The sequence below is a fragment of the Paramisgurnus dabryanus genome, chromosome 13, assembly GCF_030506205.2.
Source record: "Paramisgurnus dabryanus chromosome 13, PD_genome_1.1, whole genome shotgun sequence".
Classification (NCBI taxonomy): Eukaryota; Metazoa; Chordata; class Actinopteri; order Cypriniformes; family Cobitidae; genus Paramisgurnus; species Paramisgurnus dabryanus.
This window is the reverse complement of record NC_133349.1, coordinates 27,066,513-27,081,478: the sequence shown is the minus strand read 5'-3', so window position 1 is coordinate 27,081,478 and position 14,966 is coordinate 27,066,513. Positions and strand designations below refer to the sequence as shown.

General features: G+C 37.9%; 2 protein-coding genes across 2 annotated transcripts; both read right to left on the bottom strand.

The window, feature by feature from the left end:
* Positions 1 to 3,267: 3,267 nt before the first annotated feature.
* On the bottom strand, positions 3,268 to 5,124 carry LOC135728314 (C-C chemokine receptor type 5-like). The gene is made up of 2 exons (XM_065246495.2): positions 4,984 to 5,124; positions 3,268 to 4,875 (listed from the first exon to the last, which is right to left on the bottom strand). Exons 1-2 carry the CDS (start codon positions 5,028 to 5,030, stop codon positions 3,798 to 3,800), a joined length of 1,125 nt encoding a protein of 374 aa, XP_065102567.2. The 5' UTR covers positions 5,031 to 5,124; the 3' UTR covers positions 3,268 to 3,797.
* A 6,888-nt stretch (positions 5,125 to 12,012) lies between these two features.
* On the bottom strand, positions 12,013 to 14,031 carry LOC135728313 (C-C chemokine receptor type 5-like). The gene is made up of 2 exons (XM_065246494.2): positions 13,509 to 14,031; positions 12,013 to 13,425 (listed from the first exon to the last, which is right to left on the bottom strand). Exons 1-2 carry the CDS (start codon positions 13,589 to 13,591, stop codon positions 12,348 to 12,350), a joined length of 1,161 nt encoding a protein of 386 aa, XP_065102566.2. The 5' UTR covers positions 13,592 to 14,031; the 3' UTR covers positions 12,013 to 12,347.
* Between the last annotated feature and the right edge of the window lie 935 nt (positions 14,032 to 14,966).

Sequence of the window (14,966 nt, the reverse complement as noted above, 5' to 3'; positions counted from 1 at the left end):
TGTGAGATTATTTCCCTAAAACATTGGTTTAAGTCATTTGAATTAAATATGGAAGGCAAAGGGGAACAGAATTAGTTTCACATCTGCATAAACACATGTGATTCATTGCTTTTTAAACCTTTTCTTTCATTTAATTTTCTATAGCTATCTCATTCTTTGTGATTTGTTCATTTGTAGGTACAAAAATATTTTCTATATGAAATAGTTTTATGTTTAACCAAAAGAAGAAGCTGAAATATGATTGTGTATTTTAACCATGTGTAATTAAAAATAACAAAAAAAAAACAATAATAGAATCTCAGAAAAATTAAACAGGTATCTTAGGAAAACATTTGTTTTCTGTTTTCAAGATTTTCATTGTATAATGTATGTTGGTATTTTTTCCACAAAATTATGGTACAACAGCCATAGCACCCAGTAGCCCAAGACTGGTTGCCCACTGAAGCTAAGTAGGGTTGAGGCTTGAAAGCTGGCAGTAATCTGCTCACGAAAAGCTCTCTATCTAAAGGAGTAGAACTCTGTTTGTTTATACTTTATAAACTTTGTGAAACTGGTTAAGTTCTTTTTCACAAGACAAAGCCTCTTCCTAATTTTGACCAGTGAAAGTTTCATAAACTGAAATGCTTTAATTTTCCATGTTTACTGCAAAAGCCTTTTCCTTTTATGCACATTTCTGTTGTTATAAGACAAAACATGGCCAGGGGCGAAAATCTCATCTAAATGTTGGGGGGGACAATAAACATAAAATTTTTCAAGAACAATTTTTGAAGGGGACACCAATAATACAGGCAAAATTGTACTTGCAAGGAAATGGGTACAGATAGAAAACGTTTCTCTTTCTCTATGAACAGACGCAAATTTAATTTTAATACATATGAATGCAGAGGTGAAAAGAGTAATACAATTTTCTACTTAAGTAATAGTAAAGTTACTTTAATAATATTTTACTTAAGTAAAAGTAAAGTTACTGGTCTAAAAATCTACTCAAGTAAAAAGTCATTTTAATTTTAAGAGTTACTTTTTTACAGCGGGGAGAGGTTTCTAGTATAGTTCACAAAGGAAGGATATATACATCTCAAACTATGTTTTTAATTGTAAACATCTCTACAATTAAAGTGCAATAACAAATGTTAATAAAATAAAAAGCTTTTTATAACTAAGAAACATTTATGGAATTATTTAATGATTTTTACAGGTGAGTTATGCACTTTTGAAGCAAAAATAATATGAGGTCAGCAGCTAGTAAATACAATCATTATATGAAGGTTGTAATTGATGTATTGCTGGTAACATACATTGTTATTAAACTATATACATAAATGAACATATAATGAGATGAGTGCCATGGCTATACACTATACATCCTTTACACGTTTATTAGCTCCCAGACCTGTGTACCTGATGTCTTTCAATCTATCTCTCTCGCGCTCTCTCTCTCTCTGCAATGTCTAATGATCTGCGCATTCTCGAGGACGTTCTCAAGTTGTTTGACTTGACGCGAAGCTGCTAGACCTCGGAAGATAATGCGCATGTATTAAAAATGCATCGTGCAAATTAGCGGTTAAACACGGTCGGCAATTCTCAAACTCCGTACTCAAGAGCATGAACCCTACCTGAATGAAACAATCGCTTTGCGTCAATGGCCAGGGGTTTCTTTCGTAAGAATTGAATTGAGGGTCTGCATTAGCCTGCGCCTGTCTCGTCCCTCTCCATGGTTCTTTTTGCGCGTTCCCCCGCCCATCAATCAATCATCCGACCGTGGCGCGTCTTTATCACCTTACTTTTTTATTTATTTTTACTCAGTAACGGATATGATTTAACATGTAGCGAAGTAACCAACAATACTTTAAACATACTTAAGTAAAAGTAAAGTACAGATTTTAAAAACTACTCAAAGTAAAAGTACACAAAAAACTCAGTTACAGCAAGGTGAGTAAATGTAATTTGTTACTTTCAGCTCTGCCTCACCTCTGCATGAATGCATAAAAATGTTTTCTTGATCGTTTATCTGCTTCTGTTCTCAGAAAACGAAATATGTTCATGTTTATATGTCAAAATAGTCCAGTTTTAAAACATATGAGGATAAACTGATAAGTGATGGGAAACGTTGTATTGTATATAGCTTATTAACGCGTCGGCTCCGTACACTTCTCTACCACCGGAATGTGTGGTGGTGAGGTAAAAGGGGCGTGGGCAGTGGACCAAACCACTGTGAGGCAAGGGAGGGGGAATCCAAATATTTAAAACGTTTTTTTGTTGTTGCTCCGTTTGCATTTGTATTGTTTCACTTCTTACACAACTAGTTTAAGTATTATAAATCATTAAATTATTTTCAATACACATATTCTAATGATAATTTAGGGGGGACAACCCTCAGATAGGGGGGGTCCTGTCCCCCCCGACCCCCCCGGGATTTCCGCCCATGAACATGGCTACTGGTATATGTGAAAATATGTCAGTGCAAGTTGTTTATAAATTATGTCATTTTAAACATGCATTTTAGTCTGGGACTAGGATAAGCCCTGTTTTTGAAAGCGCACCATAATCATTTTTTCACAGTATGGAAGAACTAGCTCTGCATTATATCCCCATTTGGTCAGCAAGCTGGCCACATAAACCATATTGTTCACATTTTTCACATGCCTATGCCCTCCTTGTTTTACACTTTATGCATGTATAATAAAAGTTAAACAAATTGGAAATAAAAACAAGTGTTACGAGAGAAATTTATTATTCGTAAATCATTCGAAAATAGAAATATTTTTAGTACTTAGCTAAATAATGCAATGACAGGTCTTGAGCACCCAAACTTTTTTCCTCACACATAAGAGATAGGATATAATGTAAGCTTCTTGAGGATTTAATTTGTTTTATAAGCTTGTTTAGAAATGGAAATAAATAAAAAAGCTTTCTCAAACTTAATTTGAATAAATGATCATTTCATGAGCTTACACTTTAAAAAACTTCAAGTGGTAATGCCTAAAAATGTAGAAATTTTTTCTACTTAAATTTTCTGTAGAAGAATGATTTCCTTTGCCTTAATTTGCAGTTCCTTTCGTATTGCATTAGTTTTTCACAATGCAGCAAAAACACTTTTTTTGTGATTGTTTTACAGTGAGACCCAGGAGACCCAATCACAATCACCACAATTTCATATTTGATATAAGTATATAATGCATTCCCTTCAAAATTTACTAAAATAGATGAAAGACTGTGAGACACACGTGAACATTATCACGGATTAAAAACCTTGCACGTGGCTGATAACATTTTTTATTTTGATTTCTATAATTTTTATATTAAACCAATAAAAACAAAAAGAACCACATAAATAAATTTACATACAAAACCATTACATTGTTGTTATTGCACAGGAATAATAATGTAGGTGTTATTTGACGATTGTCTTGCAGGTGACTTTGTAACTCCGTCTTATGACGCACTTAGGGATTTCGATTACTCCAGAGCACTTGTAGATCTACGTCAATTTTCAAGTGCTACTTAAGTTACAATGCTTTTGGGAAGAGGCCTGTTAGTCTAAGATGATTCGTATGATCGTTTTTACGATCTACTTAACCATACGATGCTTTTGGATGCGTTTCCCGAAAGCAACTACAGTCACAAGTTCTGTTGTTACCAATAGAGTAAGAACCACCATAATTAGCTAACAATGCTTTTGGGAAACACACCCCTGGATGCTAAGGTAAAATAACTCACAACAGAAATGCTAAATATCCTTCAAACACCCCCCAACTGTCAAACAGGTGCTTTAAAATAGGTATTTGGGGATCTCTATTTCAATCCCACGGATGTCTCTCATCCACACTGGGAGTCTGTGAATAAACAGATCCTGTAGCATGTGTAAGGCAACTCTTCATGAACTGTAATCTGATGACGGGTGTTTTGTTCAGGAGTCTAAAAAGGTTTCTCCTAAATTTCTCTCCTACAAACACATAGAGAATGGGATTCAAGCAGCTGTGTGAGTAAGCCAGAGCTTCTGTGATCTGAAGACTAAGAGTGAGTGCTTTGCTTTTTTCACAGGATGTCTCTATGAGTTCATTAAATTCCAATACTTTCACAAAAGCTGCAATATTATATGGAGCCCAACAGCAGAAGAAGACAACCATCACTACAATGACAAGTCTCATGGCCTGTTTCCTGGAAAACCGAACTGTTAAGAGTCTGTGAAGAATTCTTGAGTAACAAAATCCAATTACACACAGTGGAATAATTAATCCTAAAACATTCATTTTAATAATACCAACCGTCTTTGCATAAAGATGAGATTTCTGATCATCTGTTGGATAAGACTGACAGTATGTTTTATTATTGTGTTCATTGGTTTTCAGGTACATAAGCTCAGGAAACGATGCTGCAACAGCAATGATCCAGATGAGCACATTGGCTATTATCCCAAATGTCTTTGTTCTGACTCTTAAAGAGGATACAGTGTGAACCACAGCTAAATATCTGTCAACACTCATCAGTACAACAAAGAAAATCCCACTGTAGAATCCAATGTGATAGACGCCTAAAACCATGGTGCACATGGGGCCTCCAAAGACCCACTGATCTCTGGCATAGTGAGCCAGGAACGGGAGAGAGGAGATCAGCAGCAGATCAGCTAAAGCCAGGTTCAGGAGACAGATGTCAGTCATGCTTCTCAGCTTTACACCCATCAACATCACCCATAACACCAGCAGGTTACCCAGCAGGCCAAACACGAAGAACAGAGAGTATAACACAGGTTGGATGTTGGATGCATGACCTCGGTAATCACAGGATAACACAGATGGATCAAGACCTCTACTGTAGTAGTCACCATAGCTTTCTAAGGGAGTGGTGTTTGGTTCATCAGTAACTGGTCCATGCAAACTTGAGCAGAAGGAAAAAATGTATTATAAGCGAAGCAGAAAAACACAACAGTGAGTAATAAACATCAATAACTGTAACGTTTCAAGTTTATCTAAGATATGGCCTCACCTGGACAATGCATATTCATACAGGTAAAGAAGACTGGTGGTAGCCATCTCTGTCCATATAGATTGTGAGGCAGTCCTGTTAAGTACAAGCCACTGTGAGTTAGGAACAGAAATGTGCACAAAAAGAAAAAGCTTTTGCAGTAAACATGGAAAATCAAAGCATTTCAGTTTATGAAACTTCCACTGGTCAAAATTAGGAAGAGGCTTTGCCTTGTGAAAAAAAACTTAACCAGTTTCACAAAGTGCATTAAGCTGTTTGAAGGGATGGCAATGCATTAATAATAATTGTTTCTATGTGTCACATAAAGTCACATTGTGATAGTTAAGATGTTAAAAGTGTGTAATTTCTATTCAACTATCGTGTCACCAAAAATATTCCCAACACAACATAAATAATCATCAATTAATTTACTAATTCATTTATACTACATACAAGTTAAACTGACAGTTAAAGTAGCACAAAGCTTATGGAACTTATACACTACTGTCAGGAACAAGAGAGAGACTTAATTGTAGGTAAAACACAATTTTAGTTATAGAGTGGCAAAACTGAAAAGGCTCAGCCAAACGACCAGGATCAGATGGACAGGCAGAAAAATCAGGAAGATGACCAGCGGATAACCCAGATCCTAAGAGCTGACTACAAGGCCAACAGCAAAACCAGCATACGGCAGTGTCGGCAGAAAAACATCTATAAGACCCGGGTGGCGAGAGCTCAGCTGAAGAGGCAGAGAGACTATGCTGGTGAGTAGAGGTAGAGATGCCCAAATGGACTGAAGAGGACTGGAGGCTCAACTGGACTGATGAACAGAAGAGATTAAGACTGGTGGCCAGACTAAAGCAAAAAGAAAAAGCACAGCAAAAACCCAAAAGGCAAGGAGTCTAAACAAAGGACAAAACTAAACTTTAACCAAACAAAGTAACAAGAAAAAGATTAAACTTGAAAAACAACAGGACTGAAGAAACTTAAATTCAAGATCAGCAATGCTGGTATGTAACAACATGGTCAAAGGGAAACATGAGGAGTATATAAATGGTGTTTAATCATTGGGAACAGGTGTGGTGAATGAATTGAGGATAACAAGGGGGCCGGGTAACAAACGAGACACCAAGCACATGCCAAACAAAGACCATGTGCTCAACAAACAACAAACACACAGCCATGGTTCATTACTGAGCTGACCTGACCGAATTCCTAACAGAACCCCTCCCCCACGGACGCCACAAGACGTCCCAGGGAGATTAGTCCCAGAGCAAGACTGGTCCAAGATGTTATGGCCAGGAACCCACAACCTCTCCTCAGGACCGTAACACTTCCAGTCCACCAGGTACTGAAAACCCCTGCCATGGCATCCAGGATTCCCTGTACAGTATAGGCAGGAGTGCCATCCACCATGAGTGGGGGAGGGGGCAGGGGCAGAAACAGTAGTATTGTGGGCTAAACACAGGTTTAATCCTGGACACATAAAAAACAGGGTGAACCCGACCAAGAACAGGTGAAAGCTTGAGCTTGACAGTCACCGGACTGAGCACCTTAAGCCGCCTTTCCACTGCACACGACATACGGAAACGACAGTCGGAGTTCTCCCCCTAGTGGCAGTCGTAATGAAGTTTCAGTTTAGACAAGATTAAAATAATTACATACACAAATTAAATTAATAATGTATTTATTATCAGTAATCAATAGTGTTTTTTAAGGATTCAAGTGTAACTAATAAAGTTAAACCAAAAGGATTAATTATTTTCACCTCACACACAGTTTGTGATTGGAATACAATGAAAAACATAACTTCCGGTCGGCATATCGCATGCGGTTTAGTCGCACAAGTTCAAATTTTTTAACTCATCCAACCGTCAAAACGGATCCGATATTTACGCATCCGCAGATAGGAAATGAATGACTTCCGGCTTATCGGCCGTCGTTTGTCGTGTGCAGTGGAAAGGCGGCTTTAGTGATTGGGTATGGCTCAATGAACTTAGGAGCTAGCTTACGAGATGAGCCCCTAAGAGGCAAGTCCTTGGTGGAAAGCCATACTCGTTGACCACAGATATAGGTGGGTTGCTGGGTCCGATGTCTATCAGCAGTTGCTTTGTTCTGTCTTGAGGTCTGGGCCTGGACCTTCTCCGCCTTCCTCCAGGTGCGACGACACCTCTGAACAAAGGCAAAAGCAGATGGAACAGCAGTGGAGGTTCCTGTGAAGGAAACAGAGGGGGTTGATAACCTAAATACATCTGAAATATAGACATATCTGTCAATGCCACAGATAAGGAGTTGAGGGCATACTCAATCCAAGGTAGTTGTTGACAATAGGAGTTTGAACTTTGAGAAGACAGGCAGTGGCGGGCTCGCTCAAGATCCTGGTTGGCTCGTTCACATTGCCCATTGGTCTGAGAGTGAAAACTGGATGACAGACTCACAGAGGCCCCGATCTGTCAACAGAACTCCTTCCAAAACCGTGAGACAAACTGGGGACTCCAATTTGAAACCAGGTCAACAGGAAGACCATGAATACAGAAGACCTGTTCAACCATGATTTCAGTGGTCTCTTTAGCAGTGGGGAGTTTGGGAAGTGCAATGAAATTAACTGCTTTGGAGAAGCGGTCCAACACTGTCAGTATAACTGTTACCTCTCGACGAGGGAAGCCCTGTGACAAAGTCTAGAGCAATATGTGACAAAGGACGAGAGGGAATAGGAAGGGGCTGGAGCAGACCAACAGAAGGCTGATAAGAGCTCTTGTTCTAGGAGCATACTGAACAAGTCAACACAAAATGCCGGACTTTGACCTGCATAGAAGGCCAACAGTAACGTTGACGGATGACAGCCATCATTCTACGAACACCTGGGTGACAGATCAGCTTGGACTTATGACCTCATCAGAGGACATCGGGGCGCAGCACCTCCGCTTTTCAACCCCCCGAGAGAGACCCCACCACCACACCCTTTGAGAAAATGGTCTCAATCGGACTATCCCCCTCTGGAGGCTCGAAAAGACAAGAGAGGGCATCAGGTTTTCATTCTTGGGGCCGCAAACTAACCCTCCTGGCTGAATGGATGTATTCCAAATTCTTATGATCCGTCCAAACCAGAAAGGGTTGTACTGCTCCCTTCAACCAGTGGCACAACTCATCCAATGCCAACCTGTCTGCCAACAACTCCCAATTACCTATGTCATAGTTGCGTTCGGCTGGGCTGAGCTGGTGGGAGAAAAAGGCACATGGAGGCACCTTCCCATCCTGGACAGAAAGCACAGGAGCAGTGACAAAACGGGACTTAAACTTATCAAAGGCCTCCTGAGCTCTATCATTCCATTTAAACTGAACCTTAGAGGAAGTGAGTGCTGTAAGGGGGGCAGCTACCTGACCAAAGTTCCCGATAAATTGCCTGTGGAAGTTGGTGAAGCCCAGGAATCGCTGCAGAGCCTTTCTGGAGTCAGGGACTGGCCACTCGGCAACTGCCCTTGCCCTAGCAGGTTCAGGTCTGATCTCTCCCACCGCAATGATATGGCCCAGAAACGAAACTCTTTGTGGAATTCACACTTCTCTGCCTTGACAAAGAGCTGGTTCTCCAGCAGCTGTTGAAGAACTCTGCGGACCTGCTTAGATGGAAAAAATCTAAATATCATCCAGGTACACAAAGACAAACTAATTGATGTTGTCTCTCAACACATCGTTCATCAGAGCCTGGAAGACAGCAGGGGCATTAGTAAGCCCAAAGGGAAGGACCAGGTATTCAAAATGTCCCATAGGGGTGTTAAAAGCAGTCTTTTACTCATTTCTCTCCAGGATACGAACAAGATGATTTGGTGAAGACCTGTGCTCCCTGCAAGAGTTCAAAGGCAGATGACATAAGAGGTAGGAGGTACCTGTTCTTAACTGTGATGTCATTCAAACCTTGATAATTAATACAAGGCTGTAGGGAGCCATCCTTCTTCTTCACAAGGAAGTAACCCGCACCCACTGGAGATGAGAAGGGACGGATGGGACCAGCTTTGAGAGATTCTTAAATGTATCTCTCTATAGCCTCTCTTTCAGGACCAGACAGGGAAAATAAACAACCCTTTGGTGGAGAAGCGCCTGAGAGGAGATCGATGGCACAGTCATACAGCCAATGAGGTGGAAGAGATGTGGCTCGAGACTTGGAGAAAATCAGATGGAAATCCAAATACTTCTCCGGCACTCCGGACAGGTCAGCCGCCTCCACCTGAAACACAGAAGAACAAGACATAGGAGAAGAAGCAGGACCCAGACATGAACCATGGCAAGATGGACTCCAAGCCAAAATAGAATTGTTGGATCAATTGCAGCAGCCAGGGATGCCCCAAAATAATGGGAGAATGAGGTGATTTCATCACTAGCATCTCAATCTCTTGAGATGCCTGACACAACTAGACCTTCCCGGGGAGTGCAGTGAGTGATAATCGATGAATCAATGAAGTTGCCCTCCGCCCCGGGATCCAGCAGAGCCAGAACCTGATTGTTGGGCTCCTTAAAGGAGAGAGAAATATATATATATAATTGTGCTAATATATTAATTACTTTAATTACAAAAGAGATTTATAAAAAAAGCTTTAATATGAATTACTTGGACCAAATAATAAGAGAAAACCAGTAGCTATAAAAGTCCTGAACAGATGTGAAAGCCATCAATGCGGTTTAAGTCAGTGACACACACTTTAGAAAATGTTTCTCGACTGGAGCATATTTAAATATTGACAGTCAGAAAGAAACACATACATAACAACTTTGAGTCATTGCACAACACAACACATGTAATGATTGATTTATCATGACAGGATATTCTTCAGAGCCATCACATCTCTGTATGTAAAATTTTCATTTAGCTAGTTTTTGCATGAATAAAGTAAATTTCACACATATGGAAATTAAGTTAATCTACCAAACTAAGTTAAGTAAAATTGTAAAAAGTAAAATTGTACACTGTAAAAAGAGATATCTTACAAAGAGATAACTTAAAAAAATATTAACAATATTAGACATTACATTCTTAAGTATTTTTAAGGTTTATTTTTTTAATGGAATCTTAAATTAGTTAAACCTACACCATAAAAATATTATGCTATATCTACTCAATTCAATTATGGGAACTTATCACAAGCTGTTAATGTACAGTTTACTGCTTTTCTTTAGCATTTTTTAACATATTTATTTTATATACTATGATAAGCAAGTAGGAAGAGACTGGTCTCAGTACTGCCATTAGCACAGTTGTTGCTTATTGAGTGAATTAAAGGGCAACTATGGTCTTATTCATGATTTTATATTTCCATTGGTGTGTAAGTGTGTATTAGTACATGCTAAGGATATGCAAAAGGTACAAACCCCAAAGTGAACGATGACGCAAGTTATCATTTCCAACGTAAATCTCTTTTCTTGGACTACAACAAACACACGGATTGTAGGCAACAGTTTACTTCTTGGGCCTGTTGACGTGGACAAAACCGACATTATCACAATTCCTCCCACTTGGACTCAGAGCCTGTAAGTTAAATCCTGCTTGCATTGCATTGTGACAGAATCTTTCAAACATGGTAAGGAGCGTCACATTTCTGGCTGACGTCAGTGAAAATCAGGCCAATCACAACGTAAAGAATAGCTGGCCAATCAGGGAGATAAAGCTTTTCTAATCGATTGGCTTTGTATAAAATCAGAGCGTTTTAAAGAAATGTCGGATATCTGGTGCTACAAAAATATATGGAATGTGAAAAATTATGTGTTTTTTAACCATAAACCACGCAAACACATTGTATTATACCAAATACACAAAATAAAGTTTTTTAGCAAATTAAATAGATGCACTTTAACACACATCATGATTATCATCATGCCACAGCACCACTATTCTGAACAATGTTAACTACATAACTCCAAGAAGAAGCACAAACTCTTGAAATATAGTTTAATTTCAAAATGTACTCTCTCTCCAAATGCAGTCCCATGCAACGCATGCTGGTAACTACAAGTTCACTGCATATAGTTATGTCTACTAAAATGTCTACTAAACACAACATTATTAATTTAATCTTACAAATGTAATTAGATTTAACATGATCATTTAAGTTGAATTTACTCAATAATGTGTTCATTTAGAATTACTCACATTTTTTGTTATTTTAACTCAAATTTTGGATTTGAAAAAACAAAAATTCATAGTTATATGAATATATAATATATAGTTTCATCATTTTATTTCTTTAAATATACAAAGGCACATATAGAGTTTCCCAGACATGGTTTAGATTAATCCAGGACTAAACCTTAGTTATATAAGGACATTTAAGTTGTTTTTACAAACATACTTTACATAAAACTTTACTGGTGTGCACCTTCAGACAAAACATTGCAACTAGTATATGTAACAATAGTCAGTGCAAGTTGTTTATATATTATATCAGCTCAAAAATGCATTTTAGTCCGAGACTAGGATAAGCCCTGTCTGAGAAAGCGCACCATAATAATTTTTTCACAGTATAGAAGAACTAGCTCTGCGTTATATCCTCGTTTTGTCAAAACAAGCTGGCAAGCCAACCACATAAACCATATTGGTCACATTTTTTACATGGCTATGCCCTCCTTGTTTTACACTTTATGCATGCATAAAAACAAGTGTTAAGAAATGTATTATTCATATATCACATGAAAAATAAAAAATAATTTTAGTACTTAAATAATGGAGGAATGCGTGACAGGTCTTGAGCACCCAAACTTTTTTCCTCACACATAAGAGACAGGATATAACGTAAGCTTCTTGTGGATTTAATTTGTTTTATAAGCTTGTTTAGAAATGGAAATAGTTAAAAAAAACTTTATCAAACTTAATTTAAATAAATGATTGTTTCATGAGTTGACACTGTAAAAAGGAAAAGTTGGATCATTTAAAAAAAATGACTTATCATCATGCCTCAGTTTTTTTAACTTTAATTTTCTCACTTAAGTTGAAAATGTTTAAATATTTTAGGTGTTACCAATTGAAGTAAGATTTTTAAATAGAGTATATTTCACTTTTACATCACAGTGTAGAATAAGGATTTCCTCTGCCTTTATATGCAGTTCCTTTAATATTGCATTAGTTTTGCACAATGCAGTATAAACACTTTTTAGTGATTTTTTTTACAGTGAGACCCAATCACAATCGCTGCTATTTTACCTCTGATCTAAGTTAAAGTGTTATTGATCATTGATCTTGACTGCCCATGTTACTCCATGGTGACCAGAACTACCATAAACATTCACTTACTAGATGCCACAGTAAAATAACTCACAAAAGGAAAGGAAAATATCCGTCAAACACCCCCCAACTGTCAAACAGGTGCCCTTGTAATGGTATTTTGGGATCTCGATTTCAATCACACTGCTGTATGTCTCACATCCACACTGGAAGTCTGTGAATAAACAGATCCTGAAACCTGTGTAAGGCAACTCTTGATGAACTGTAATCTGCTGATGGGTGTTTTGTTTAGGAGTCTTAAAAGGTAACTCCTATATTTCTCTCCTACAAACACATAGAGAATGGGATTCAAGCCGCTGTGTGAGTAAGCCAGAGCTTCTGTGATCTGAAGACTAAGAGTGATTGCTTTGCTTTTTTCACAGGATGTCTTTATGAGTTCATTCATCTCCAATGCTTTCACAAAAGCTGCAATATTGTATGGAGCCCAACAGCAGAAGAAGACAACCATCACTACAATGACAAGTCTTACGGCCTGTTTCCTGGAAGAACTAACTGTTAAGAGTCTGTGAAGAATCATTGAGTAACAAAATCCAATTACACACAGTGGAATAATTAATCCTAAAACATTCATTTTAATAATACCAACCGTCTTTGCATAATGGTGAGATTTCTGATCATCTGTTGGATAAGACTGACAGTATATTTTATTATTGTGTTCATTGGTTTTCAGGTACATAAGCTCTGGAAACGATGCTGCAACAGCAATGATCCAGATGATCACACTGGCTATAATCCCAAGTGTCTTTGTATTGTCTTTCAAAGCAAACACAGAATGAACCACAGCTAAATATCTGTCAACACTCATCAGTACAATGAAGAAAATCCCACTGTAGAATCCAATGTGATAGACGCCTAAAACCATGGTGCACATGGGGCCTCCAAAGATCCACTGATCTCTGGCATAGTGAGCCAGGAATGGGAGAGAGGAGATCAGCAGCAGATCAGCTAAAGCCAGGTTCAGGAGACAGATGTCAGTCATGCTTTTCAGCTTCACACCCTTCAACATCACCCATAACATCAGCATGTTACCCAGCAGGCCCAACACGAAGAACAGAGAGTATAACACAGGTAGGATGTTGGATGCATGACCTCCATAATCACAGGCAATTACAGATGGATCAAGAACGTCACTGTAGTAGTCATCATAGTTGTATAAGGGAGTGGTGTTTGCTTCATCAGTAACTGGTCCATGCAAACTTGAGCAGAAAAAAGAAAAAAATATTATAAGGGAAGCAGAAAAACACAGACAACAGTGATTAATACTAAGATAAGGCCTTACGTGGAGAATGCACGTCCATTCAGGTAAAGATGACTAGTGGTAGCCATCTCTGTCCAAAGAGGTTGTGAAGTGGTCCTGTTCATTACAAACCACTGTTCCCAAAACAATTAAGCACAGAAGTGTGCACACAAAAGACGCTTTTGCAGTGAACATGGAAAATCAGAGTAGTGGATTATGAAACTTCCTCTGGTTTAAATTTAGGAGGCCTTGACTTGCAAAAACACTTCTGTACACTTGTTCTCTGTTTTCTAGATATTCATAGCTTACTGTAGGTTGTTATCATTTCACAATCAGATTTTACAACAGTGAGAATAGGTTGAAATTAAAGAAGGCCTACATTCTGGCAACCAATGTGTGCATTTCCACTTCGTTCAACCAGAAAATGTAATTATCTGTTTGACCAACTGTTACTGCAACATCAGACAAATATATTAAAATATTTAGTGACATTTTGCCCTGGAGAGATTTTGCATTGTCGATTTGCTTTCTAATATAGCAGCTGATTGTACACACTAAGGGTTCCTTATCTCTGTAACCACTGGAAACTCAAAGTTAAAAGGGAGGCTTTCCAGGACCACTGAAGTACAACTACTGTTCTTTCAAGGAAATTCTTGGTTATAAGGTGGTCAAGTATAAAATGCAAACAGAAAACATAACTTTTTTACATTTTGTGCAATGTTTGCAAAGTTTTGTAACAAACGTACTAATTTTCTGAAACAAAGGAATGAAACACCATCCCTAACGGCCACCTCTTATACCAACGTCACTGGGTCCGAAATCAGATTGTACAAAAATGTACGAATGAGATCATAAATAGAAATCAGCCCATTCACAAAACGTATATTCACAAAGACTACACCAATGATTATAGATTTGTATTAATAATTTGTTCAATCCTTGCTTCATCCTTGTATTATTTAAAACATTTTTGGTGTCATTTTATTGATCCTCAAAGCATGTAGTCAACAACATTAAATGGGTTCGGTCTAAAAAAATTACATGCAGCACAAGTCATAGTCTTGCATAACTCAAAAGAACTGCCTGGAAACATGTCTGCTTATTGGCATAACTTCCTCAAATGGACTTTGACTTTACTTAAGCCAAATAAAATTGCTTACATTTTTAAGACATTTTGTTTACATAGGATAAACCAATTACATTTACAACATATTGGAAATCTGCTATGAAAGGGCTTTTTACATTAGTGTTAGTGAACATGACAGCCTATGTCTCTAAACTCCTTCCAGTTTATACAGTTTAATAATCTATGAAATTTGTTAATCGGTTATCATTGGTTGGTTATAAAGATGACCTTAAGTACATTTGTGTTATTTTATAGTTTATGATTATTTTATAATGTAAAAACATTTGAATATAAAATGAGCAAGTGAACCTAAACTTTTGAAGGGTAGTGCAAATAATAGCAGCCGTGGGCTGAGGTGAATGAAAAAAGTGAGA